The sequence below is a fragment of the Eupeodes corollae genome, chromosome 1 (assembly GCF_945859685.1).
Source record: "Eupeodes corollae chromosome 1, idEupCoro1.1, whole genome shotgun sequence".
In the NCBI taxonomy this organism is placed as follows: Eukaryota; Metazoa; Arthropoda; class Insecta; order Diptera; family Syrphidae; genus Eupeodes; species Eupeodes corollae.
This window is the reverse complement of record NC_079147.1, coordinates 214,004,496-214,029,485: the sequence shown is the minus strand read 5'-3', so window position 1 is coordinate 214,029,485 and position 24,990 is coordinate 214,004,496. Positions and strand designations below refer to the sequence as shown.

Sequence of the window (24,990 nt, the reverse complement as noted above, 5' to 3'; positions counted from 1 at the left end):
AGTGAACGAATTGACAACGACTTAAAAAATCAGCATATCGTCCTCATGAGTTACTTGGCTACACTTGCAAAGGAAAACATTTTTTTTTACATTGCCAATTACATGAGTTTAGTATTTCGTTGGGTTTACTTTTTTCAGTTTATTGCAAAGTTTTAAAGTTTTTATAAATCCGAGTTTCAAAGTCTTGTTTAGTGAATGCATTGAAATGAAATACTAGTGCTTCTTTTGCCGAATTCGCTGCTTTATCGGCGTCCTCATTGTCAAGGATATTTAAGTGACCAGGGGTCAACATTAGTTTTATTTTTTTTTTGGCATCGTTGCAATCTTGTTTCTTATAGAGGAGATTAGGTCAGTGTTGTTGTTTGGATTGTTTATAGCTTTTAAGAAAGATACACTGTCTGAGCATATAATAAATTTGCCACTGTAGTTATCTTAAGGGCATGGAGAATTGCAAATGCTTCTGCCGTGAAAATTGATGTGGATTCCGGTAGGCAACCAATGCGTAGAATAAAACCATTTTCTGATGTGACGGCAAACGGCATATGGCTTAGTGGTTAAGAACCATCTGTACTGTAAAGATGAATTCCCAGCAGTCTTTTTTAAGTTCAGATGAGATATCGGAGAACAAAGTGCAGTAAACTGCGTTGCTGGTATTTGCCTTATTGTAGTGGACCAAATTCATCAGGATAGAATCATGTTTTATATGCCATGGCGGGTAAGATAAAAGTATCTTTCTTTGTTTTTTAAACTGGAGTTCCATTTCGTAAGCTTTATTTATGATTTTGCTTATTGAGGATTGGATACGCTTCTTAGATTTATGCCTGATGGACTGGTGGATGTCCTTGTCAATAACTGAGTTTTTTGAAAATATTAACTTCACAACTAACTTTGATATCAATTCTCTATGACGTTCCTCGATTGTTGATAGTCCTGCTTTCGCAAGTATATTTTTTATAGGTGAAGTATTTGCCTGATGATATGGTGATTTTAAATATTTCAGTGTAGTTTTTGGTGAATTTCCATAAATATTTATACCATGATCAATTTTACTTAAAACTATCATTTTTGTTATGTATGTTAATGTTTATGAACATGACTTTTATTACTTGATAAATACTTAATTCTAGCGAGCCTTGCAGCTAGGGATTTTTTTAGGTTTTAACAATGGTCTTTCCAATTAAATTTATTATTAAACGTTAATCCTAGGATACTTAGTGTTTTAACATTTTCAATCTGAACATTATTTATACTTAGGCTGAGCTAACATGATTGAAATATGATCAAAAGCAATTGTAAATAGTTCTACAGATAATGTAGATCCTTGTGGGATACCATTATCCAAAGAGTATGCGTTAGAAAAAAAAAATCGTTAACTCTTGTGAAGAATTTTCTATTTGTTAAAAATGATCTAACATAGCCAAAGATTTTCTTTCCAACATTCCATGTTTTTAACTTATTAAGAACTATATGTAAACCGATTCGGTCAAATGCTTTCTCAAAGTCGAGTGAAAGAACTCAGACATGATTGTTTACTTACATAAGAGGGATGATCAAACAAATAATTGACTTAATTACGGCAAAGACGAATTGAATTGGTAACCGACATTCAATTTTTGAAATCACTCAGCGATGACATTTGCCACTATTAGAATATGCATTTAGTGCCGAGAACTTCTCCCAGGCTTTCTATATCTCACTTAACGGTTTCAAGACTTTCTTTAATTGTGTCAAATAGTGATGTTTCGGTCTTTCATCTTCCCGATATACGAAAACTCTGCATTCAATCTTATTACTTTTGTAAACACCAATAAACAAATATTATTTAAATCAAACACTCAACATGTTATTTATAGCAATATTTGTTGTTAATTTTATTAAAATTAATTAAACTCGCACTAAACACCTAGTTCTTACACACAAAGGTGATAAAACATTGATAAAAAAGATAAATACTATAAAATTACATAATACGTTCATATACATCCATAAATCTTCTTTAATAATTATTTTCATTATTTATTTAAAATAAAATAGAAAAAAACATTTGAATATACTTTGTGGATTAATACACCTTTCGATCCACAATAACAATAAACAAGCAAGAGAGAAATATTTAGAGATTCATTTGTTTTTTATTTTATTTTTTTTTGTCAATAGGTACTTCTAGTAATTGAAAGTTGTAATTTATAGATACAACATTAATTTGTGACAAATTTTAGAAACACCAGAAACAAAACTAATTATAAATGCTACTTTTTGCTTTCTGTGTATGAACACAACAACAAATCAAATGACTTAAAGTAATTTATGAAAAAGATTCGAATGCTTGAATTTTTACACAGAAAGCAAAATAAAACTGATTTTTAATTGGAACAAAAATATAAAATGCATAGTGTCAATATTTACAAAAAAACAGTCACTAATATTGTTTTTGAGACATAAATTCTATGGAGATTCAAAAAGCATACAAGTTTATCTTATAACATTGAGTGGCAGCGTGGAATGGTTGCTTCCCACCATGCGTCCAAACTTGTCTTCTAATTCTTTGCTCATCTCCTGCCAGACGGCCTTGCCAATGACCGCCACATCTTCCAGTGGGGGACGAAAAACCACCAAAAGTGTCAAGCAGAAGCCATCGGTTGTATGAGGATAAGCAGCGGGGGAATGTTCCACAGTGAGAAGTCCGTGTGGACGATGTTGAGGAAGTTCAGCTCCGAATAGTTCGATCATGAATTTCCTCAGGGTTGAATGGAGACTCCGGGCCGGATGCATTTCAACCGTGGGCAAATGATGGACGTTCCTTTCACTTACCAAGACATTGAGAGTGTTTGTGGAGCGCTTACGAATCACCGCTACAATTCGCAAGTAGTTCTTATGGTGTGCGTATTGGATTGGCATCATTTCGGAGTGCCATAGCGCAGGCGATTGCGCACGGGCCTTGTATGTTCTTGTCATTTTTATAAGATTTAAAATATCATTGGCGCGCAAAGTTAGTTCACTGATATCGGCGAACCATTTGGCCTGCAGAGATTCTTGGTCGGCTTGATCGGGTGTCTTTAAATTACCACTCAATACTCGTCCGGTCAGTAGAAATCGAACCCACGATCCACCAGCAGTTTCGACGCCAATTAATGTCGTCATCTCACATTTCAGTCCAGTTTCTTCGAAGACTTCTCTCACTGCTGCCTCGATTATGGTTTCACCGGTTTCCATTTTACCAGCGGGCAGATACCATTTTCCCGCGCACGACTGTTTGGCCTCCTGTATCATCAGAACTTCATCTTGATCATTGATCATGACCACTGTCACAATGTAGGTCACCGATTTGCCAAGTACCGGAACGAAATCCGAAGCAGCTGATGGCTGAACGCCCTGCGCTTCACTCACAGCATTTTGTTCTTCCAATGAGAAGTCACATAGTTCGGGGGTTATATCACCCAGATCTTGACAACCGATTAGTTTGGTCAGTTGATCGTTAATTGATGACACGGTTTGAGGCATTTTTTTGTAGTTGCTGTTTCTAGCTTATTTTTGTTTTTAATGGGTCGTTAAATTCTTTTGAGTTTGCAACCACATTCAGCACAGAGAAGACAAACAAACAAACACTAACGCTTCCGGTAGTTTGCACAATGTTGCACACGAGCGGCAGCAATCTATTCTGACCTGGAATTCATATTTGGTTAATGAAGAATAAAAACAACTTTATAATTTATATTGTTTTCAATAAAAATGATTACATTTGAGTATATGTATGTGTAAATGTCGGTTAATTGCTTTGACGAAGTGAAATTGTATAGAGCCAGAACGATCGACTATCCGACGACAACGCTAATGGATGACGCGCAAAAGAATTGCAATTTTGTTTTAAAATTATAGAAAAGAAACGAAAGAAATAACGACTGGCCAGTAGGTAGACAAATTAAGTACTCTTGTCGTTGTTAATTCTTTATTTTTTCGAACCAAGTCTAAGCTTCATAGAGACAAGAAGCAAACTAAAGGAAAGACTCTGCAACTCAGGCGACAGCAACATGGTTGTTGTGGGTCTCATTAGAAAATGAGTTGTTGGTCAGCTCAGCGGTCCGTGGTGGTGGTGTGGACATGACTACGACGACTAATACAGTGATGATAGAGGCTCGAACAATCTCTATTCCCAGTTCCAGTGATTTAAAAGAGAAAACAAAGTGGCGTCGGCGGGATAGTGGTTGTGTATGTTTTTAGGTATAGTAATAGTAGAGAGATTTGGAAAAGAGCAAAAAGAGGCTTTGAATTTTTAATGCGAGGCTTCTTGTTTTATACTACTAACTGAAAAACAAAACATGGTACAATTGAGACAAGAGCGAAAGTTAATAACAAAAATTACAAGTTGACAAGTATGGATAATGTATTAAGAAAAATATAAGGACCAATGTGCTTTTTTAAGCTTTGACCGTATTTTTAATTGTTACTACCTTTTAAGCCAATCACTCTCAAGCTTTAGTTCTGCTGACTTTTGAGCATATATTTTATTTATTTAATATCAATTGGAGTTTACAATCTCAAATAGACAAACAAAAATTTTTAAATTTTTAAAACATTCATTGAATCATTATACAATTTAACAAAAAAATACAATTATTTAGTAACTTTATTTAAAAATAATTAAATAAATTGGGTGGCGCAACAGTCCGTTGTGAACCAGGGCCTAGTGACTTACAACTCTCAACCATTCCTGTGTGCGAGTACTGTTGTCAGGAATGGAAGGGACCTACAATTTTAGGCCCAATCCGAACGGCTAATTTAAGAAAGCACTTTTTCATGACAAGAATTACTCTTGAAGGATTTGTCAATTAATCGCAAGAGGCAGTACCCGATAAAATTATTTTTTTTTTTTAAATTAAGGTGGCACAAACAGGGATTGAACCCAAGACCCCATGCATGACAGTGCAACGCACTAACCATCATAATACGGGTACATAATCACATGAATAAATGAATTCCCTAAGAATGCGAGTTATGGGTTCTTTAAACGTATAGTTTATTCTATGAACGTTTTCCCGAAATAGGGTTTGAATTCTTAGTTCTCTAGAAGGAGCGTAAGGCTCAATTAGCGACAATAAATAAGGGCAATTAATATGATATGATAAAATATCACTGACAAAATGTATGGCAAACATCTTACCGCGGTTTTCTAATGTCTGCATACCAATAAGCTCACATCTAACGTTATACGATGGCATTGCAATGTTCAAGCCTAGTTTGTGAAGTACAAATCCTGTACATTTTTTTTTGACATTTTCTATTCTTGTAATATGAACATTGTAATAAGGATTCCACATTACGCAGCAATATTCCAGGATTGATCTAACATAACATAAAGGGCTTTTAGTGAGTAGGGGTCCCTATGTTTTAATTAGCAGACATTTTTTTTGTTGTATTCTTTTTTGTTTGACAATATCGCTAGATTGCGAAAGGAAAGTCCCAGCGGTTCCCTAGCCAACGACAAAGTTTTACAACAGTGAGCACTATACAAAAAATGTGATCAATAGCATCGAGATCAATTTAAACAAAGTAGTTGTGTGCCACGTCAATGTTACTTCCCAAAATAAAACTGAAAATGTATTAAAGGATGAATTTCAGCTTGCCTAACCATTGACAAAAAAGTCAAGGGCACAAAATATGAACTCACTACTTTGCTTCATAGCAAAACAAGAAATCAAGGTAAGTTATTTCAAAGAGAAAATAATTGAAACGAAGATACATTAATCACCAACAAAAATAATATTGTTAACGATAAATGAAAATTTTACTAACGATTCATGAAATTAATGAGTTTATTTAAATAATTGCACATAAGTTGAATATTAACAATAAGTTTGATGGCTTCAAATGGTACTGACAAATGTCAATAATGTATTTACTTTTTTATCGAAACAGTAATTAAACTATAAAACGGTGCAAAGTTTGGTTCCAATGTCGAGGTACGTCCTCATAGGTATATTGCTGATATTGGACATTTAACGTGTTTGATTCAATTTCCTAAGTTCCAGCTTTGTCTATCTCAGCTTTACAATTGCATTCAAGAATGCAGTTCTCTTTAGGACCTTCTCCTATCTACCGAACAGAGCTTAGGTAGCTTACAAGGTATAGTTGCTTCGATTTATTTGCTTTACGATATGACTAAACCTCCCCAAGTGTACTAACATACCAATAGGTTCCCACAACAGTTAAGAACTAATGTAGAATGAGTCCAGTGTCTTAAGTGCTGCCATCTAATAGGTATGATAATATGATATTTCAATCATGCAAAATAACTCCTTCATCATTTAAATTATATCATATATATACAGCCTTCCACTATCGGTCAACGAATTTGTCGAATAGAATTGTTCTCAGATGAACTATATTCAAAAATTTCAATAATTTTCATCACCATCCTAACAACAACTAAAACAAAATACAATAATAAAAAAACACTGCTGAATATTTTTCTAACAAAGATTTTATTCATAAACATTATGTATATTCTTCCACTCAATTCCAAACTACTTTTTCGAAGCACGTTTGCCTTCACCCTTCTTTGGTGGTGCCTTGCCTCTTAGACGTCGTAATCTCTTCATTTCCTGTTTGAAATCTTGATGTTCATCACGGAATAGACCATACCAACGGAGTTGTTTCATCAAAAGGTGAGTCTCAACATGCCGGGGATACCAATTCTTGACGTAATCACGCATGTGAATGGGTTCTTCGCTGTACATTCGAACAACTTTCATTGATTTGTCATTTGTTGTGCGAGCAACTTCACCAAAAATACGATTTGACAAATAATTCATGCGACGGGCATATTGTGTGCCGAGTTTTATAAGCTCATTATATTTGGACATTTTTATGGGTTCTGTTTTTAAACTCAATTTAATTCAATACTATTTTATTTTGGATTTCTGGAATAAACACAAAACAACAATGGATTATGGTATGGTTATGTCAGCTAGTTGAAATTTTGACATTTCTTGAAATTCTTATGAAATAGAGACAGCTGATTTCTTTTAGACGAATGCAGAGACATCTGTGTATGAGTACTCTGTATGATGTGTGAAATAATTCACAATAACCTTTTAAATTCAAAACAAGCTTTCAGTGGTCATTATTCTATGAATAGAAAGACAGGGTGTTTCAGAGAAATGGAAAAGATTTTATAAAATTGTACTGATCACTCTATTTGGATTTGGGAAATGGCGCTTTGATAAGAGGGAGAATTGAAGGATGTAAAATTGGCAGCTGGTAAGTTGCTTTTCACACCACCTGGAAGTCACCGAGCGTACTGATAAATTAATATATTTGTTTTTGATTTGTCTTTCAACCAATAATCAACGGGTATAAATATAATGATTATAGACGAATAATACTATGCCTACCAACGATTTCAACCATTTAAGGTAGTTCAACATTTAAAATAAAGTTTAATATAAGCTCTACTAAAACTAAAACTGTAGTCTGTTGTTTTTCAAACTGTTGTTGTTGTGTCAAAACAATGTTGAAGTTTCATTGTTACGAATTTGTTTAAATCATTAAGGAAATAATATTGTTAGAAATTTTTGATCTCCCAAACTCCCGATATCAAAAATGAAACAATTGTTTCTAAAACCTTTAATCGCAAAACAAATAGCGGAAGCTTAGTTGTCGATTGTTACCAATAGTAACTATTTGACACTTCAACAGTGAGTTTGAGAAAGATGTGACGTTGTCATACTGCTACAAATCGTAATAATAGGCAGGTTCAAACTACATAAGGGACTTGAAGGCAAGACAAGTTTGTTTTTCCAGTTTACCTGACTGTTCAGCTACCAAAAAATTAAATTCTAATTGAGACAACTTTATTGGAAAGTTGAATCGAAAATTTGTCAAGACAAATTTCTCTTACTATTCAATCGAAGTCTCATTATGTCAAAATGTCAGCTGATCATGTTTTTCAATGAACTAAAAGCTAAACATTAAACTTCAAATAGAGTTATCTTTGTGAGTTATATTTATTAACTGCGCAATTATTTATTTATTTTCATCATAAAATAGAGATTATAGTTACTCTTACATACTAGCTAAAAAAAATTTGTCTAAACATACATTTTCGTTAATTAGCCAGAAAGAATAGGCTGATCATAGTTTTAAATGTCTCCCTACTCAAATGAAAATTAAAATCAATATAATCAGATATTAAGTTAATTTCTGTGATACAGCGAGATATTGGTTCGTTAACAGCATAATTTACTCTATGAAGTGCCTCATGGAATAAATAAGGATTTTTAAGCACTCTGGTTAGAACTTGCAAATTTATAAGAGACAATAAAAACGGACAGTCAATATGATAGGATAAAATATCTTTAATAAACTAAGGTCTGAATGCCAAGAAGTTGACGTCGAGTATTATAAGGTGGCATAGCATCAATGTACATTTTCATTGAATTTTTTTCATTTTAACAAAATGAATTTTGTAAATCGGATTCCATACCGCACATCAGTACTCCAGAACTGATCTAACATAAGCAATGTAAAGCGTTTAAAGTTTTAAGGTATCACTTAGACCTTTAGAGTTGCGGAAAACAAATCCAAGCATAGAGTTGACCTTATTAACTATGATTTCTAAATGATTAGCGAAGTTGAATTTAGAGTCAAAAATGACTCCCAGATCTTTTTTGCTTGAGACTCTATCGAGAACTTTGTTCTCAGTATGATAACCATACACAAAAGGAGAAGAGCGGCGAGAAAATGAAAAATATTGTCATTTAGAGATTTTGAGGTTTAATTTGTTGATTTTATACCATGTTGATAAGCTTTGAAGATCTTCTTGAAGAAGCACACAGTCAACCGGATCCTTAATGCATCTCAGAAATTTGAGATCATCGGCAAACATCAAGGAAAAGGAATTTAAGAGAAAATCAGGTAGATATGGACATATTGGATGCGTCCTGTAAGATATGAACGCAACCAATTTAGCAAGTAAGGAAGTATACCTAGTTTTTCCAGTTTATGAATCAAAATTTTATGGTGTACTCTGTCAAATGCTTTGGCAAAATCCGTGTATATTTTTTTTTTGTATTCACAAGCACTCAAGGGGTTATTAGTACCCCTTATATGTTTATATTTAAACACAGTTCGAGCGTTAGGAAAATAGGGAAGGATTTAAAAGGAGATACCGGTGCACATTGGTCTTAAAGTTCTGAACATCAAAATGGGAGGGAAAAAAGAGTTGGCCAAAGCATTCCACATTCTCGAAGTGCGCTTTAAGAAAGAATCTCTGTACTTAACAGTTCACCCGAAATTGAGCTCAATGGTAAACTGACGAGCATTCCTAGAAGTGCGAGTATTACGGCTGAATTGTTTAAGGGGCGGAATGCAACTGGCTAATTCGACAGAACATTGTTTGTAAAAATATCTATAAAATAACGAAAGGCATGAAACATTGCTACGGTGTTCTAGCGATGTAAATGTTTCGATTATAGTTCTGTCGCCTATCATTTTTAAAGCCGTTTTTTGAATTCTATTTAAGAGATTTAAATTTGTTTTGGGGGCACCTGCCCAGATATGCGAATTATATTCAAGCTTTGGACGGATAAAAGCCTTGTAGATTATAGCCAGATCAGAAGGGGTGAAAAATTTCTTGCATCTTCGGAGAAATCCTAAGCATCTGGCAGCATTTTTGGCGATATCGAATATGTGATCATTCCATAAGAGGTTATCTGTGATATTCATACCAAGTACTGAAAGTTGATTAGTTTCCTGGATGCAAGTGCCGCTCATGGATAGCGGCATCGGGGGTGGGTTACGCTTTAACGACAGGAGACAGCATTGAGTTTTCGAAGCATTAAATTCTACACGGTTTTTGATTCCCCATTGGACAATGCTTTCAAGATCAGAATTTAAGGAGCTTATCATAAGCTGCCGTTGAAATTCCACATTCGAAGGACAAGGATGTGAATCTAGAAACGAATATGTAAAGCTTAGGGTACTGTCGTCGGCGAAACAGTTTAATGTATTAGAAGTGACAGACAAGAGATCGTTTATGAATATAAGGAAGAGAGTCGGAGACAAAATGGAGCCCTGGGGTACACCAGCATTTATTTTATGAATTTCAGACTTGAAACCATCCAATACAACTTGTATTGAACGGTTAGAAAGGTAATTTCTAATCCAACGAAGAAGAGATTCATCAATACCAAAAGCACGCATTTTCGATAAGAGAGCTTGGTGCCAAACTCTATCAAATGCTTTTGAAATATCAAGGGCAATAATCTTACTTTTTCCAAAACGATGTAAAGATTTGTTCCACTGTTCGGTGAGATGAACCATGAGATCACCAGTGGACCTATTGCTACGAAAGCCATACTGTCGGTCATTAAGAAGCTTCCGTTCTTCAAGATATTTCTTAAACTGAAAATTAATCAGCGTTTCCATGACCTTAGAAAGAAGGGACGTAAGTGCAATTGGACGATAGTTTGAGGGAGAGGAGGATTCGCCTTTTTTAGGGACAGGCTGGACTATAGCAGTTTTCCATCCACTCGGGAAGAGACCTGTAGAATAGGACAGATGGAAAAGCTTACGCAGTGGTTTTGCCAGCGTTGAGGAACAGCTCTTCAGAACAATAGGATGAATACTATCCGGGCCAGCGGATTTGTGTATGTCAAGGTCTTTCAGTACTCTTTCGACTGCACGAGTGCGAAAGAAGATTCGTCCCATAGAATCATTTACGCTCTCAAGAATAGGAGGACTCATGACACTATCCGGTAGCGTCGAATTAACAGCAAAATGTGCTGCAAGCAAATTAGCTTTACCAATCGAGCTTACATAGGGAGTGTCATTGTGGACGAGCGTTGGAACCGAGGATGACGTGGTGTTTCGTACGTTTTTAACAAATGACCAGAAATTTTTACTACCTTTGGGTCATTGTAGTATTTTTTGCCTTAATTTCTGATCATGCAAAAATTTGGTTCCATTTGGAACCATTACAGGTCTTTCTAGCTTGTTTAAACTTATTCCGGTTTTCCTCAGTCGGGTTGGCTTTATAACAACGGAAACTTACATCTCTGATCCTAATAACCTCTTTACAGCTCGAATCAAACCATGAGTTCTCTTTGGGTTTGATAGATTTCACCCTATTCGGGATAAAATTTCTCATTCCACAAAGAATTAAATTTGTTACCATATCTGCGCTGGAATCCACGTCACTATCGAGGAAGCATAGTGACCAGTTAAAGTTCCTGAAGAATTCATTGAGACCGTCCCAGTTGGCTTTCTCATATTGCCAAACGGTTCTCATAGGAGGTTTTTCCTTAACTGGGTTTTTTCGACATGAGAATTTTGCAGATACGATACAATGGTCTGATGTGCCTAGTATTTATAAGGGTCAGAGTTAAGAAACAAGTCTAGGGTGTTGGCGGATTCGAGTTGGCTCATCGACAAGCTGAGTGAATTGATTTAACTCAGCAAGGATCATCGAATTGATAAACTTTTTTTAGATTATTTAGAAAAAAGTTAGAGAAAATTGTAAGATTTGTAGAAGTTGATCTCCCGGATACAAATCCGCGTTGAAATGGGGATATAGTCTCTTTTAATAAAAACGAAAGCTTATCGCAAACAATTTTTTCAAAAAGTTTTGGTATTACGGATAACTTGCAAATCGGGCAATAGTTGGATATTTTCTGTTCTGGACCACTTTTATGAATAGGATTTATAAAAGATGTTTTCCATTCGGAAAGAAATATTCGTTTCTCAAGTGACCTGTTAAAAATAAAATATAGTATTCGAGACAGGGAAGGCGCACAATTCTTTAAAATAATGGGAATAATTTCGTCTGGACCGGCATTCTTATCGCCATTCATGCCCGATAAAACTTTATCAACCTCAGTTATGTTTAAACTTAACTGACCAATGTTAACCGTATTATTAGAGAAAGCATTATTGTTATCTGAAACTGAATAATTAGATTTGAAAAAATTTGCAAAATTATTTCAAATGTTAGGTAGGTCAGTGTACGTATATCCCAAATACTCCATACATTTTGGAATTCCATTATTTTAGATTCCATTAAAAAAATATAGTTTTTATTAAGAAATTTATTTAACAAGGTTAAGCTCTTTTCAAGAGTAATGTATTCAACTTTCAAATTGGTATCAGACGAAGAAACCCGAAACAGTTTATAAACTGTGTTCTTTTTATTTTTCAAATTTATAAGTCTTTTGTTGTAAAAGGGTGACTTAGAGTTATTTTTAATTTGTGCTCTAGGAACAAAAATGTTAATTGCTTCCTTTAGAGTACTTAGAAAGTCACTATAGAAGTAAGATAAATCAATATTATTATTAAAATCATTGGGCAAAACTAAACGATCCAATGATTCGCTATGCCAACAAAATTGGCTTTTGAAAAGTTAAATTTAAAAAAATTGTTAGTTATATGTTTAAATAAATAAAGTATTTTGAAATGAAAAGTTAAAGCAATATGATGTACAAAATTAGAAGAAATTGAAAAAAAGTGATTCATATACTGACATTCCCAAATCCTTATCAACAAATACTAAGTCAAAAGTCTTATCTAAACTATTTTTACAATTATTTAGCTGAACTAGATCATATGATGCAAAGGAATCTACAATTTCTGATACAAATTATTTAGAAACATTAAATGGAATAAGTTGTGATTCTTCATGATCAAAAATCCAATTTACATTTGGTAGATTAAAATCACCCACTATAATTACGTGTAGATTATCTTTAAGATTTGATAGATAAAAATCCCAGTTATTTATATGCTCTTTATATAAATCTAGTGGACTTCTTGGTGGGATATAGCAAACAATAATATATATATCTTTATTAGAAATTAATGAAAGTTTAACAATAACCTGATCAATATCAAATGGTAAATTGGATGATGAAGGCAGATTCAACTGTGTGGAAGCGTGAATAGACAGAACTGCAAACCAATTATATTCAAAATTAAGTGTAAATATTTACATATTTTCTTTTCTGAGAAGAATGTCGTGACAACATTAACCAAAATGCAAGTTATCAGGATATTTTAATGGTGAATACACATTATGAGAATCAGTCGATAAAATTAGCTTCACTGATTTTTTTGGGAGGGTCAAACAGTTTTCTAGATTAGGTGACGCAATAGTCCGTATAGAACCAGGGTCTAGTCACTTACAACTCTCAACCATTCCTGTCTGCGAGTAATGTTGTCAGAGATGGGGGACCTACAGTTTTAAGCCGAATCCTAACGGTTAAATTAAGAAACCACTTTTCATGACAAGATGTACTCTTGGGGAATAAGTCAATTCCTCAAAATAAACTTTACATGGCACAGGCAGGGATTGAACCCAAGACGTCTGGCATTGGAGTCCAACGCACCGTCATGCCACGAGTATTAAACATTTTCAGATACCTTGAGTTTATTTTTCCATCAACAGAATTACAACATATTAATTAACAAATGGAGCTTTGGATCACATTGCACATGGAATTACGTTTTCTTCTGATTCAATTTTCAATGAATATTTTACGGGTTGGGTTGGTATCCCGGTTTTAATATTCCCGGTTCTTAAAATATCGATTTATAATCCTGCTTTTTATAATCCCGATTTTTTATAATCCAGCTTTTTGTAATCCCGTTGTAGTTGTTTAATTTTTAAAAACCGCGCGATTGTATTCTTTTAAAACAAACTCAAATCAATTAACAAAGTCAACGATAGAAGTAAAATCGAGAGGTAGATTTGCTGTAAGATGCATATTTTTTAACAAAAATGAATGTTAGTGTACAGTAAAAACAAACAAAATTACGATATTATAAGATTTTAGTCAAGTAATTTATCATAAAAACCTTTCACTCCTATTGTTATTTAATTTAATGCTCGTATTTTGCAACAAAACAAAAACGAGATTGCAATTGATCGTGATTTTGAATAAGCGGGATTTCAAATAATCGGTATTTTAGAAGACAGGATTGTAAAACTTTTTTTTCGGGATTTTAAAAGCAGAATTCCGATACGATTTTACAATGACTTGTTGTACTGCAATTCTCAACAATTTTAAGCTTCAATTGGTGAGCGTTAGGAATTATTTCAAATTTCAGTTGAATATTTTGATCAAATCCTATTTGTGTTTAAATAAGCACTAGGAGGAACAAGTTGCAAACATTAGTCTATAGTATTAAAATCAGTATATGCAAATTAAGATGAGATCCTTTCTTTTGATACAATGTTTTTACTTTCAAAATTATCATGATGAATGTAAATATAAAATATGAATGACATGATCTATGTCACTTTATTTAAATCGACAAGTACTTTCACATCCACCAACTACCATAAGGCAATGTCAAACTTACATTTTTTATTGAAATTAAATTCTTGATATAAGTCAAACTTGATTTTTACTATGTATCTAGGTATTTACACTTAAATAACCTGTTTGCCATTCATGCAGTTTGCCAACATTCTTACAAACCAATTGAAAAAAAAGACCAAGAAGCAGTTAGAAAACGAAAGCAAAATTGCACTATGCACAAACTTTTCATCAACATGATAATGGCACACTTTCAGTCTGACTATTGATAATGACTCAACAAGATCTGAGATCCAGGATTATAATATAATAGCAAGAGATTCCAACTTAAGACCCGGTTTATCTTTTCATTAACGCTTCGATGACCCTCTATTTACTAAACCTGAACAGTGAGATCAGAAAAGTGAAGCATAAAAATAGAAAAACAAACAATCACTTGAAAGGCCGTTAGACTTTCATTTGTAAATGAGACACAAAACTCGGGCTCCACCCGCACTTCTCCAGTCAAAGACGAAATAGAATTGTTTTTTTTTTTTTGCAATGCTTCGCTGAACAGTAACTGAAAAATAAACCTTTTCGACTACTTTATGTAGATATACCACTCCCATTATAGTCCCATGAGGTAGAACGTAGAATTCGTGCTTAGTACTCAGGTAAGGTAAACACGATTTTGAAAAAAAGAAGAAAATACAAAAAAAAGAAAATAAATCAAATGAAGAACAAGAATTAACTGCGACGAACCGTTGGTGGTGGCAGCAATTTGAATTAAACAAGTTAAATTATTGAAACTTTGCTGACTATTGAGGCTATAAAAATACAAAATGTATGATTAACGTTGGAATGCCGTTAAAATTCAAGACAAACTTACTAGAGTATACCATTCATTAAGTTGTGTGGGTTAACATAACAACCTACAGTGAGTCACGGCTTTTGTGTGGTGTCATTTGTTGTATTTTTATGTCTATGTCTGTGGGTAGGAATAAATAAGTTCATTAATCAAACAGGTGAGATCAGAACAGAAATCTTCTTCCATAGAAAAAAGCTGACTCTCGAACATAACAACAGTTTATTGATGACACTGCTATTTAACGTCAAATTAAAAATAAGGTAATCTTCGGATTAAAGAGAATGTTGTGGTAATGCATAGATACATTCTGTTGAAAAGGAAAGCAAAATAAACAGCAAGAGGATTATCTGGCTAATTGAAATATGGAATTCATTTAACTATAAGATTTTAGCAGTTCATAACGGGGATAATAAAATCTTCATGTAACTAACTATCAAATCCCAATGTTTTCTTTATTAAATCATTTCTTTTTTCTAAGATAACTTTTTACAGTCTATGGGAAATTTCCACCAAGAAGAAAACTAACCAGAAGTGATGATTTGGTTCTTTAAATAACTGTTTTTAATAAATTGACTACTCAGCATTCCATTTAAGGGAAAGTTTCCATTATTTGTTTTTGTATGATTTAATTGATTTTAATAATTCAAATGTGTTACGGTTGTTGGAAACAAAAAGCATTCCAAATTTAATTTGTCAATATTTTATCGAGTAAAATTTTGCTTTCAAGTCGATTTAATGGGTCCTTCTCATTAATTTTATTCACAAAAATTAGATAATAAAAGCAAAGTTAAACTTCTTTGCTGTTAGTCAAAAAGGACTTAAGTCAGAAAGTGGCCAAAAAGACCATAATGAATTTAAGATGTTGATCTTGATATCAAACCCAATATGCATTTTTTCTGATTTATTGTCTTGAAACTAAATTAATTCGATAGTTAGCAATTTTTCTACACTTAAGTAGGTAGAGAGCAAATCAAAACTTGTAAAATGCAATTTTTTAGTTTTTAACCTTTAAACCTTTTTACCAAACCCAAAAGAATTCAAAGATCAGTTTATAAATTGTACGATTGAATATTAATTATATCATTAGGAAGGGTGTGTCTAAATATAGGCATACCTAGTGACTTGAAACTCTCAACCATTCCTGTGTGCGAGTAATGTTGTCAGAGATGGAAGGTACCTACAGTTTATATTCCGAATCCGAACGGCTAATTTAATAAAGCACATTTCATTGCAAGAATTACTCTTGGAGGATTTGTTAATTCCTCACAAGAGGCAGTACCCGTGAAAAAAGTTAGGTGGCGCAGTAAGTATTGAACCCAAGACCCCTTGCATGACAGTTAAACGCACTAACCATCACGCTACGGGCACTACAAAAACAAATTTACAGTGTTGGGAAAAATAATAGAAACAATTGTCTTCATCAGGCACAATATTTTTTTAGCAATTAAGCCTTTTGTCGTTAGTAGTTCTTTATTTTAATCGTACCTTATAATACTCTCAAATGGCAAAATTGTTTTGTGGAAACAACTTTTCGTTTTCACTAAACGGTAAAAAGTTTAAGGCCAACTATAATTTCACCTGGAAAAAACATTAGAAACAAGCTGCTTTAAGTGTTATTCTAACGTAAGGATCAATTTTTTTGTATGCAAATAAACGTTTTGAGTTTGTTTATAAGTTTGTCAGATGGTTTATATTCGATATTGAACAATATTTTTAAAAGGCATCTTTAATTTTAATAAATTTACATTATGCTCCCTTTGAACGCGATGAAAAAACCAAGACAAGCTGGAAAAACTTTGGTTGAACTTGCAAAAACCTTAAACTGGTAAAGAAAAAAGTATTTGAAACTTTACATTCAAGTATAAAAAAAGAAACAAAATGAAGAAAAAGATAAATTTCTACGAGTTTTGGAACACTATTGGTAAGAATATGTAAGAAGAAACAATTTCTTCTTCCTGGTAGAAGTCCACGAAAGATGCCATTTCTTAACCAAGGAAAACATTAAGCAAAAACTTGGCTTTGCAAACAAACACTTGCACCTTTCTTATTAGAATAACGTTTTGTAGTCCGATGGAAAAATGTATAAAAGAAGGCTAAAAGACAAAAAGTTTAACTCAAAATACACAAAGAAGACAGTGAAACGCGGTGGTGGGAATATTATGATTTGAGAGTACTTTTCAGCATCTGGTGTAGGTCCAATATTTTAGATAAAAATAAGATGTGAGCTGTGGATTACGTCCACATCTGTAAGGTGCCAATCAAATGGGAGTTTATGCAGTATAATGACCCGATGTGCCCCTTTAAATTAGCTAACAAGCACTTATAACAAAACAAAATCAATGTTATGGAATGGCCATCACAATCCTCCGACCTAAACCTAATTGAGCACTTATGGAGCATCCTAAAGAGAATCAGATATATTTAAACCAAAAAAAAAAAGAGTTGTGGTGTAAAATTTCAAGAGAATGGTACTCGATAAGAATAATGTTTTTGACTTCTGATAAAATTTTGAGAAAAATGGAATTGACAGTTTTTTTTATAAAAAATAAAAATCTAAAAACAAAAAAAATTCCTCAAAGTTGGTAAAAATTGAATATAGATTCAAATATCTTTTTAAAAACTTGAAATTTGGGCTTCAAACTTATTTTATCGTATAAGAAATATTGTTTTCAACATTCTGAAAAACGTTAAGAAAAATTGAATTAACATTTTTTTTACAAAAAATAAAAACCTAAAAGAAAATTAATAAAAGTTGGTAAAAATTGATTTTCGACTCAAATATATTTTCAAAAATTTTGTTTTCAACATTAGACAAGTTTTGAGAAAAATCGAATTGACAGTTTTTTTACAAAAAATAAAAACCTAACAAAAAATGTATAAATGTTGGTAAAAATTGATTTATTATTATTATTATTATTATTATTATTATTATTATTATTATTATTATTATTATTATTATTATTATTATTATTATTATTATTATTATTATTATTATTATTATTATTATTATTATTATTATTATTATTATTATTATTATTATTATTATTATTATTATTATTATTATTATTATTATTATTATTATTATTATTATTATTATTATTATTATTATTATTATTATTATTATTATTATTATTATTATTATTATTATTATTATTATTATTATTATTATTATTATTATTATTATTATTATTATTATTATTATTATTATTATTATTATTATTATTATTATTATTATTATTATTATTATTATTATTATTATTATTATTATTATTATTATTATTATTATTATTATTATTATTATTATTATTATTATTATTATTATTATTATTATTATTATTATTATTATTATTATTATTATTATTATTATTATTATTATTATTATTATTATTATTATTATTATTATTATTATTATTATTATTATTATTATTATTATTATTATTATTATTATTATTATTATTATTATTATTATTATTATTATTATTATTATTATTATTATTATTATTATTATTATTATTATTATTATTATTATTATTATTATTATTATTATTATTATTATTATTATTATTATTATTATTATTATTATTATTATTATTATTATTATTATTATTATTATTATTATTATTATTATTATTATTATTATTATTATTATTATTATTATTATTATTATTATTATTATTATTATTATTATTATTATTATTATTATTATTATTATTATTATTATTATTATTATTATTATTATTATTATTATTATTATTATTATTATTATCTTTATTTTTTCTTCACAAAAAAAAATACAGGCTCACTTACATTTTAAAGATTTACAAGCATGGCTATTAAGCCGAAGTTATGAGAGAGAAGTTATTTTTTCGCTGTTATATAATAAAAATTAACAATTTACAAAATAATTTAAGATTAAGATACTGATTATGATTAAGTATGCCAGATTGAACGATTTATTTGATTTGAAAATAACAAATGTTACAGGCTTTCAGTTTAACAAAAACAAAAACTACTAACATATATCTTGAAATAAAAAAAATGTTTGGTGTAGTTAAGCTTATTGTTAACTTTTTAGGTTTAATCATTGATATTTCGATACATAAAAAATACATACAAAAAAATGGAAGAGCAGTAAAAGACTTTCAATATCAACATTGAAACGGGCTTTAAGTTTAGCTAAAACAAAATTATATTAGAATGAACATTACATTAGAGGTCCACGAATGAATTTCTATACGCAACAGCTTCAGAGAAAAAACAGATAAGAAGTTTCCAACCACCCTCACCATTCAAAACTCCAAGACAGTCCTCAAACGAAAGGAAGCTCTTATTGAAGTAGAAACGCCGGATCTCTTGCAAGATCGGACATAACGCTAGTAAGTGGAAAACATTTTCAATTTGATTGAGGTTACATAATGTACAGTTAGGATTTATATCATTTCTGTGAGGTCTATAGTTAAGCTCAAGCATCTCCGTGCGAACCTTAAATATCAGACTTATCTCAACAAAAGTGAACTCGGTTCGAAAATAATTTGCTTCCCCCAAAGAGAAATTAAGTTTACTGTATAATGATCTAGATTCGGACTCCCTTGCCCGATTGAGAAATGTCTTAAAAATGTTGTCATCTATAACAGAAATACAATCGTAAAGTTCATTCTTCCACGAATCGAGATTATCCAAACAAATCGTCAAAGGAAAGTTATGTTCTGAGGCAAAATCACTCCAATCTTTAAAGGGTGTGTATCTGTAGCGTAACGCTGTTAGGAGAATCCTTTTCTGCAAATTGTTGTTAGATCTTTGCATGACTTTGATTATATAGTCTGCATTCGCTTTTAGATTCTTTACAAAAATTGGTGGTAGTCCCGACTCAACGTGTATGGCATAGTTAGGGGTGTTAGATGGGAGTCTAAAGATTCGCATGAAGAAATATCTTTGGATAGTTTCTATTTCGTCTAATTGCATGTAGCCATAAACTTCATTTCCATAGCAAAGGCAGCTTTTAACGGTTGAATCAAACACTTTAAATTTCGAAGCCGGATCTATATTTTTGTTATTGAAAAAATTTGACCACATACAGTTAATAGCTGCTTTTGCTGCAGTCAATTTATCTCTTATATGACTTCGAAAGTTCAGATTGTGTGTTATTGTGAAACCTAGATATTTGAAGTCCTTCACTATATTTGAACCGCTCAAGTTCCAAGAACGGTCATTACGTGCACTGCGATTATGGTGTCTAAATATCATGATCTTAGACTTCGCAGTATTTATTTGAAGGTCCCACAAATCAGAATATTGTTTTAACTTGTTAATTTAGAGTTGAAGCGTCACAGGATTATCAGTTAAAATAACAAGGTCATCCGCATAAAGGAGCACCTTGATAACTAGATCACCAAAAACAACACCACCTGGTATATTATATTCAATGTCATTTATAAAGAGCGAGAAAACCAAGGGACTCAAAATGCAACCCTGTGGCACACCTGTTTCTGACCTAAATTGTTTCGACGTGTTCATACCATTTTTAACCACAGCTGTCGTATTTGAGAGAAGTTGCTCATAAATTTTTATAAATTTTGTTGATAGACCGATACATGAAAGTTTAAATAATAATGAGCTTCGGTTGATGGTAACGAAGGCTGCTTTAAAATCAACGAAAAATGCATAAAGATTTGTTTTCTTCTCTATAAAGCATCTAGCAACACTAGTGAGAGTAAAGATTTGGTCCACTGTGGAGAGATTAGCACGAAACCCAGCTTGGAAACAGCTTATTTTATTATTTCTTTCAGCCCAACTAGCAAGTCTTAAGTAAAGAATTTGAGTGAACAGCTTCCGCAGTGAACTAAGGACAGAAATTCCCCTGTAGTTTTCAGGAAGGTTTGGGTCACCCTTTTTAAAAATTGCAGAGATGGATGAAGACCGGAAAGAATTTGGGATATCTTCCTTATCAAAAATTCTGTTAAACAAAACTAAAATATGTTCAAGAAATTGTGAGCTGGCATTTTTGTAAAACTCAGACGGGATGCCATCTAAACCCGGAGCTTTGCTGTCTTTCATTGTATTTAATGCAATAAGCAATTCATGCATTGAGAATGGAGCATCTAACTCTTCAATGTGAATGAACGGTAACGCAAAGCTTATAGATATTTGATTTGGATCCGCCAGTAGAAGTGTTTCAAAATACGATGCCATTTGATCGGCACTAATGCAAATAATGATTTATGACTTAAATATCATTTCAAAAATTTTAGATAATGGCTTCAAACTAATTTTATCTTTCAAAAATATTGTTGTTAATATTCAGTAAAATTTTGAAAAAGATCGAATCGACTGTTTGTACAAAAAATTAAAAACCTAAAAAAAATTAACAAAAGTTGGTAAAAATTTATTTTCGACTCAAATAGCTTTTCAAAAATTAAAAATATTGACTTCAAACTTATTTTATTTTACAGAAAATATTGTTTTCGATATTCAGTAATTTTTATATAAAAATCCAACAGTCCCTTGTTTCATAAAAAATAAAATCTACAAAAAATAGTATGCAAACTTGGTAAAAATTGATACGAGTACATATAGACAAACTTTTAAGCAAGACAAATCGACAGACGGGATGGGAAGTTATCAGTGTTTTTTGTTTAAGTCTAAAGTCTGAAAGCTGTGCTATACGGTGAGATGAGCGCCGTTTTTAAGCTTGTTTAGAACCTTGTTTTCGATTCTTATTATAAATGTAATTTTATTGATTAGTCTTAAAATATTAAAAGAAATTTAAGTGTTTAAATTGCCCTAAAAGGCTAAAAGGGAGCAATGTACAGTGATTCAAGAAATTTTGCAAGACCTATTGTAAGGTAATTATTTACCTCACAAAGTTGCATATTACGATTAGTAATTTCAAATGGTAAATAAAAACCTTTGAAATTAGCCATGAAGTTCAATTTAGCCATTAAAGGGTCTTTTTTAAAAAAAAACTCGTTTAAGTGTTCTACATTGCCTAATAATTGTATTTAATATAAAATAAATAAATATTTTTAATTTTAAAACGATTCATTTATTCCTTCACTTTTGAATAGCTTTTTGAAAAACCGTCCGAATTCTAGAGGTTACATGTATCGACCCCTTTAATAACATTGTAAGGAGTACACTGACAAAAGTTGATATCTTTTTGAAAGAAAATTTAAATTTCTTTGAACAAACGTTACACTTTTGATTAAAACATAACATACTCTTAAAATATAAGACGAAGGGACAAAAAGGCCAACGTTTCCAAAATAGTTTGGATGGAAAATATAAAAACTTGATGAAAATAATATAAATAATTTAATTGTAAGATCGTTTTTTTTTAAATTTTTGTAGACTCGGATGAATCTTAATGAGCATTTGCCAATGGTTTGCCTTTTTCAAATTTACACTTGATGGAGGATCTTAAACTAAATCCAAACAAAAGTGAAAAAAACAGCCGCCTAAATTTTGTCACACCTTCGATTACTTCTGTTCTTCTGATTGGAACCATCTAGGTTCAAGGTACGAACTTTACAAAAATACTAAAAATGTATAAAAGTAAAGTTTATATTGTTTTGCAAGGTTTTGTGTAGGTCAACAACTTCATCGAAATAAAAATATACTTGATTACTAAGAAAACTTTTAACATACGAAAATTCAAATTTCCCATAATGTTTGTCCACACAATAAGCTGATTTGAATATTGTATTAATTCACATAACTGGTTTTGTTTTATTTGTATTTTTAATTTTCAAGGAATGAATGAACTGTAAGATAAATAACTATTACTGCTGACAACAAGATTGCCTTCGTTGTTTAATTTATAGTGCCACTGTACAAGACTGCCTCCACGCCACTACCGTTTGTCGTGTCGTCGTTCTAGGTCCACAACAATTACAACAAAACAATTCACATAACTTGTCGGTAGAAAGGAAAGGAATGTACTTAAATATTTATGTTTTGATATTCTTATTCGGCTTTAAGCCGCAAGTTCTCACTCACGTTTATTATTATATTCCAACTGGGATAGGCAAAGGAATACCAAAAATTAGCTTTCCATTGGCATCCGAGGTTCGAATTCACAATTTTGTATTCACGCTCATACAAAATTATGTTTTGCAGAGAATAATAGTTGACTTTAATGTTATGTTCTTCTTGCAAACTGAACCATTTGATTTTCAAGATTGAAATTAAATCAAGACCTCACAATACTTAACTAACAGAACCCACAGGTGGAATGGGAATGGCAATGGCAACTGAAATTGGAAATTTAATAGCTGTTTTTAAAGAGGTAGAGGAGATAGAAAGAATACAACGACGACGCGTCACAATTCTTAACAGACAAGACAAAGCGTGAGGTAGGCAAGGCACACGCTCTCTTAATGGAAATGGAAATGCTAAATGGGAACTGTGATCGCGTAGATTTGTAATTTTTATAGGTAGGTACCTAGATATAGTTGTTGTCGCTGTCGTCATCCATAGCTAGTAATGAATTTCAAACCAGTTTGGTTTAAGCTCGAGAATGTGCGTATCTGCAAGAAGTTTTTCTTGTTGTTTGGCACAGAGTCAGAGCCATAGCCAAAGCCAGAGCCAGAGATCGTTCTGGTTATTCTTCATTTTTGTTTTCGATTATTAGGTCACGAAAAGGCATTCATCTCTGTTGTGAATTTTGCCCTCTCGAGTCTTAAGGAATGTGAATGCAATAGAAAAATTATGAAGGTATGCATAAAAGGGAGGTTGTTAAGAATTTGGAATTTTAATCGACTCACCTGCTTCGTGCAATGTTAAGGTGTATTTAGATGATAAAGCCGCAAATATCTTTCTGTCTGAGATAATCAAGTAGTTTAAGACAAATTATTGATTTATTTCTTATTTTTGTTTCAGAACTTTTTTTAAATGTTTACAAACAAATTAATAATTTACATATAAACAGAATTTTAACGCACACAAGTAATTGCAACCTGCTTAGTTGATAACAAATACAAAACAAAACAAACTTTTCATTTTTCGCAGGTGCACGCACGGTGCACCGTTTCTTTTTGCCCTAAGCTGCTTAAATGGAAGTGTCAGATATTGTGGATTGTGTGGAATTTGTTTTAACTTCAAAGTGAATCTAGCGACACCTAGCTGTGGTAAGAGACACATATATACTTTTTCAAATTTTTGTTGATATTATTGATGCTGTGCTCACACTGGGGCATATTCGTAGGAAATTACTAAGGCTTTTTGATTAAATAAACACAGCTCTTATTCATAGTCAATATTCCTGCTGTGTTTAGTAAAACCCCTGGCTCAACTTTCCATTACCGCAGCACGAATTTCGACTCGCGGATTTTTTTATTCGATAGATATGTGCAAATAAATAATAACTATAGCAATTTTAGAGCGAGGAAACATTTATTTCTATTTTTAATTAATTTTAAAAGTTCACTTTTTTCCATATAAAACACTCAAAAATGGTTGATTTTGACATTTCTTCCCTGTTTTTTGTTCAGTGTTGCCATACTTGTATTTTTTTTTCTTGGTAATTTCTTTTATTTTAGTGCTCAAATGGAAAAGTACTTTGCATATACCCAAACTCGCACCCACCCCAAATCCTATAGTGACCCCAAGCAGGGGGGTTGCAGGGGGGCAGCATGCCCCCCCTTACATACCTAGCTGTTAGTACGCCGTGCTATCAATTAAAAAAAACTTGTTTTAGGCTCAAAAAATGCAATACAAAAAAAGTAGGGTTAAGTCCGAAAAAGAAAATATTTTTTTTTATGACTTAAAGTTGTTTTCTCGCCCTAATATTTAAAACATGTTCTATTGAGACCCCTACCTAACTGTACAAAAAAAATC

The 24,990-nt window shown here is 31.8% G+C and overlaps 2 protein-coding genes across 5 annotated transcripts; both read right to left on the bottom strand.

Moving 5' to 3' along the window:
* Positions 1-1,843: 1,843 nt before the first annotated feature.
* Positions 1,844-24,057, bottom strand: LOC129939445 (8-oxo-dGDP phosphatase NUDT18). Of its 3 annotated transcripts, none has more exons than XM_056047462.1 (2): positions 23,919-24,057; positions 1,844-3,663 (listed from the first exon to the last, which is right to left on the bottom strand). In XM_056047462.1, the coding sequence occupies exon 2, from the start codon at positions 3,499-3,501 to the stop codon at positions 2,473-2,475; it is 1,029 nt and encodes a 342-aa protein (XP_055903437.1). In that variant the 5' UTR covers positions 3,502-3,663; positions 23,919-24,057; the 3' UTR covers positions 1,844-2,472. The 3 variants fall into 3 exon arrangements, with proteins under 3 accessions (XP_055903437.1, XP_055903438.1, XP_055903439.1); XM_056047463.1 differs by lacking the exon at positions 23,919-24,057 and adding an exon at positions 23,152-23,287; XM_056047464.1 differs by lacking the exon at positions 23,919-24,057 and adding an exon at positions 3,738-4,040.
* On the bottom strand, positions 6,461-24,057 carry LOC129939452 (28S ribosomal protein S33, mitochondrial). Of its 2 annotated transcripts, none has more exons than XM_056047472.1 (2): positions 23,919-24,057; positions 6,461-6,917 (listed from the first exon to the last, which is right to left on the bottom strand). In XM_056047472.1, exon 2 carries the CDS (start codon positions 6,858-6,860, stop codon positions 6,522-6,524), a length of 339 nt encoding a protein of 112 aa, XP_055903447.1. In that variant the 5' UTR covers positions 6,861-6,917; positions 23,919-24,057; the 3' UTR covers positions 6,461-6,521. The 2 variants fall into 2 exon arrangements, with proteins under 2 accessions (XP_055903447.1, XP_055903448.1); XM_056047473.1 differs by lacking the exon at positions 23,919-24,057 and adding an exon at positions 23,152-23,286.
* Positions 24,058-24,990: the final 933 nt, after the last annotated feature.

Excerpts from the sequence above, each read along its gene's own strand:
- LOC129939445 (XM_056047462.1), bottom strand. The coding sequence starts at position 3,501 with ATGCCTCAAACCGTGTCATCAATTAACGATCAACTGACCAAACTAATC.
- LOC129939452 (XM_056047472.1), bottom strand. The coding sequence starts at position 6,860 with ATGTCCAAATATAATGAGCTTATAAAACTCGGCACACAATATGCCCGT.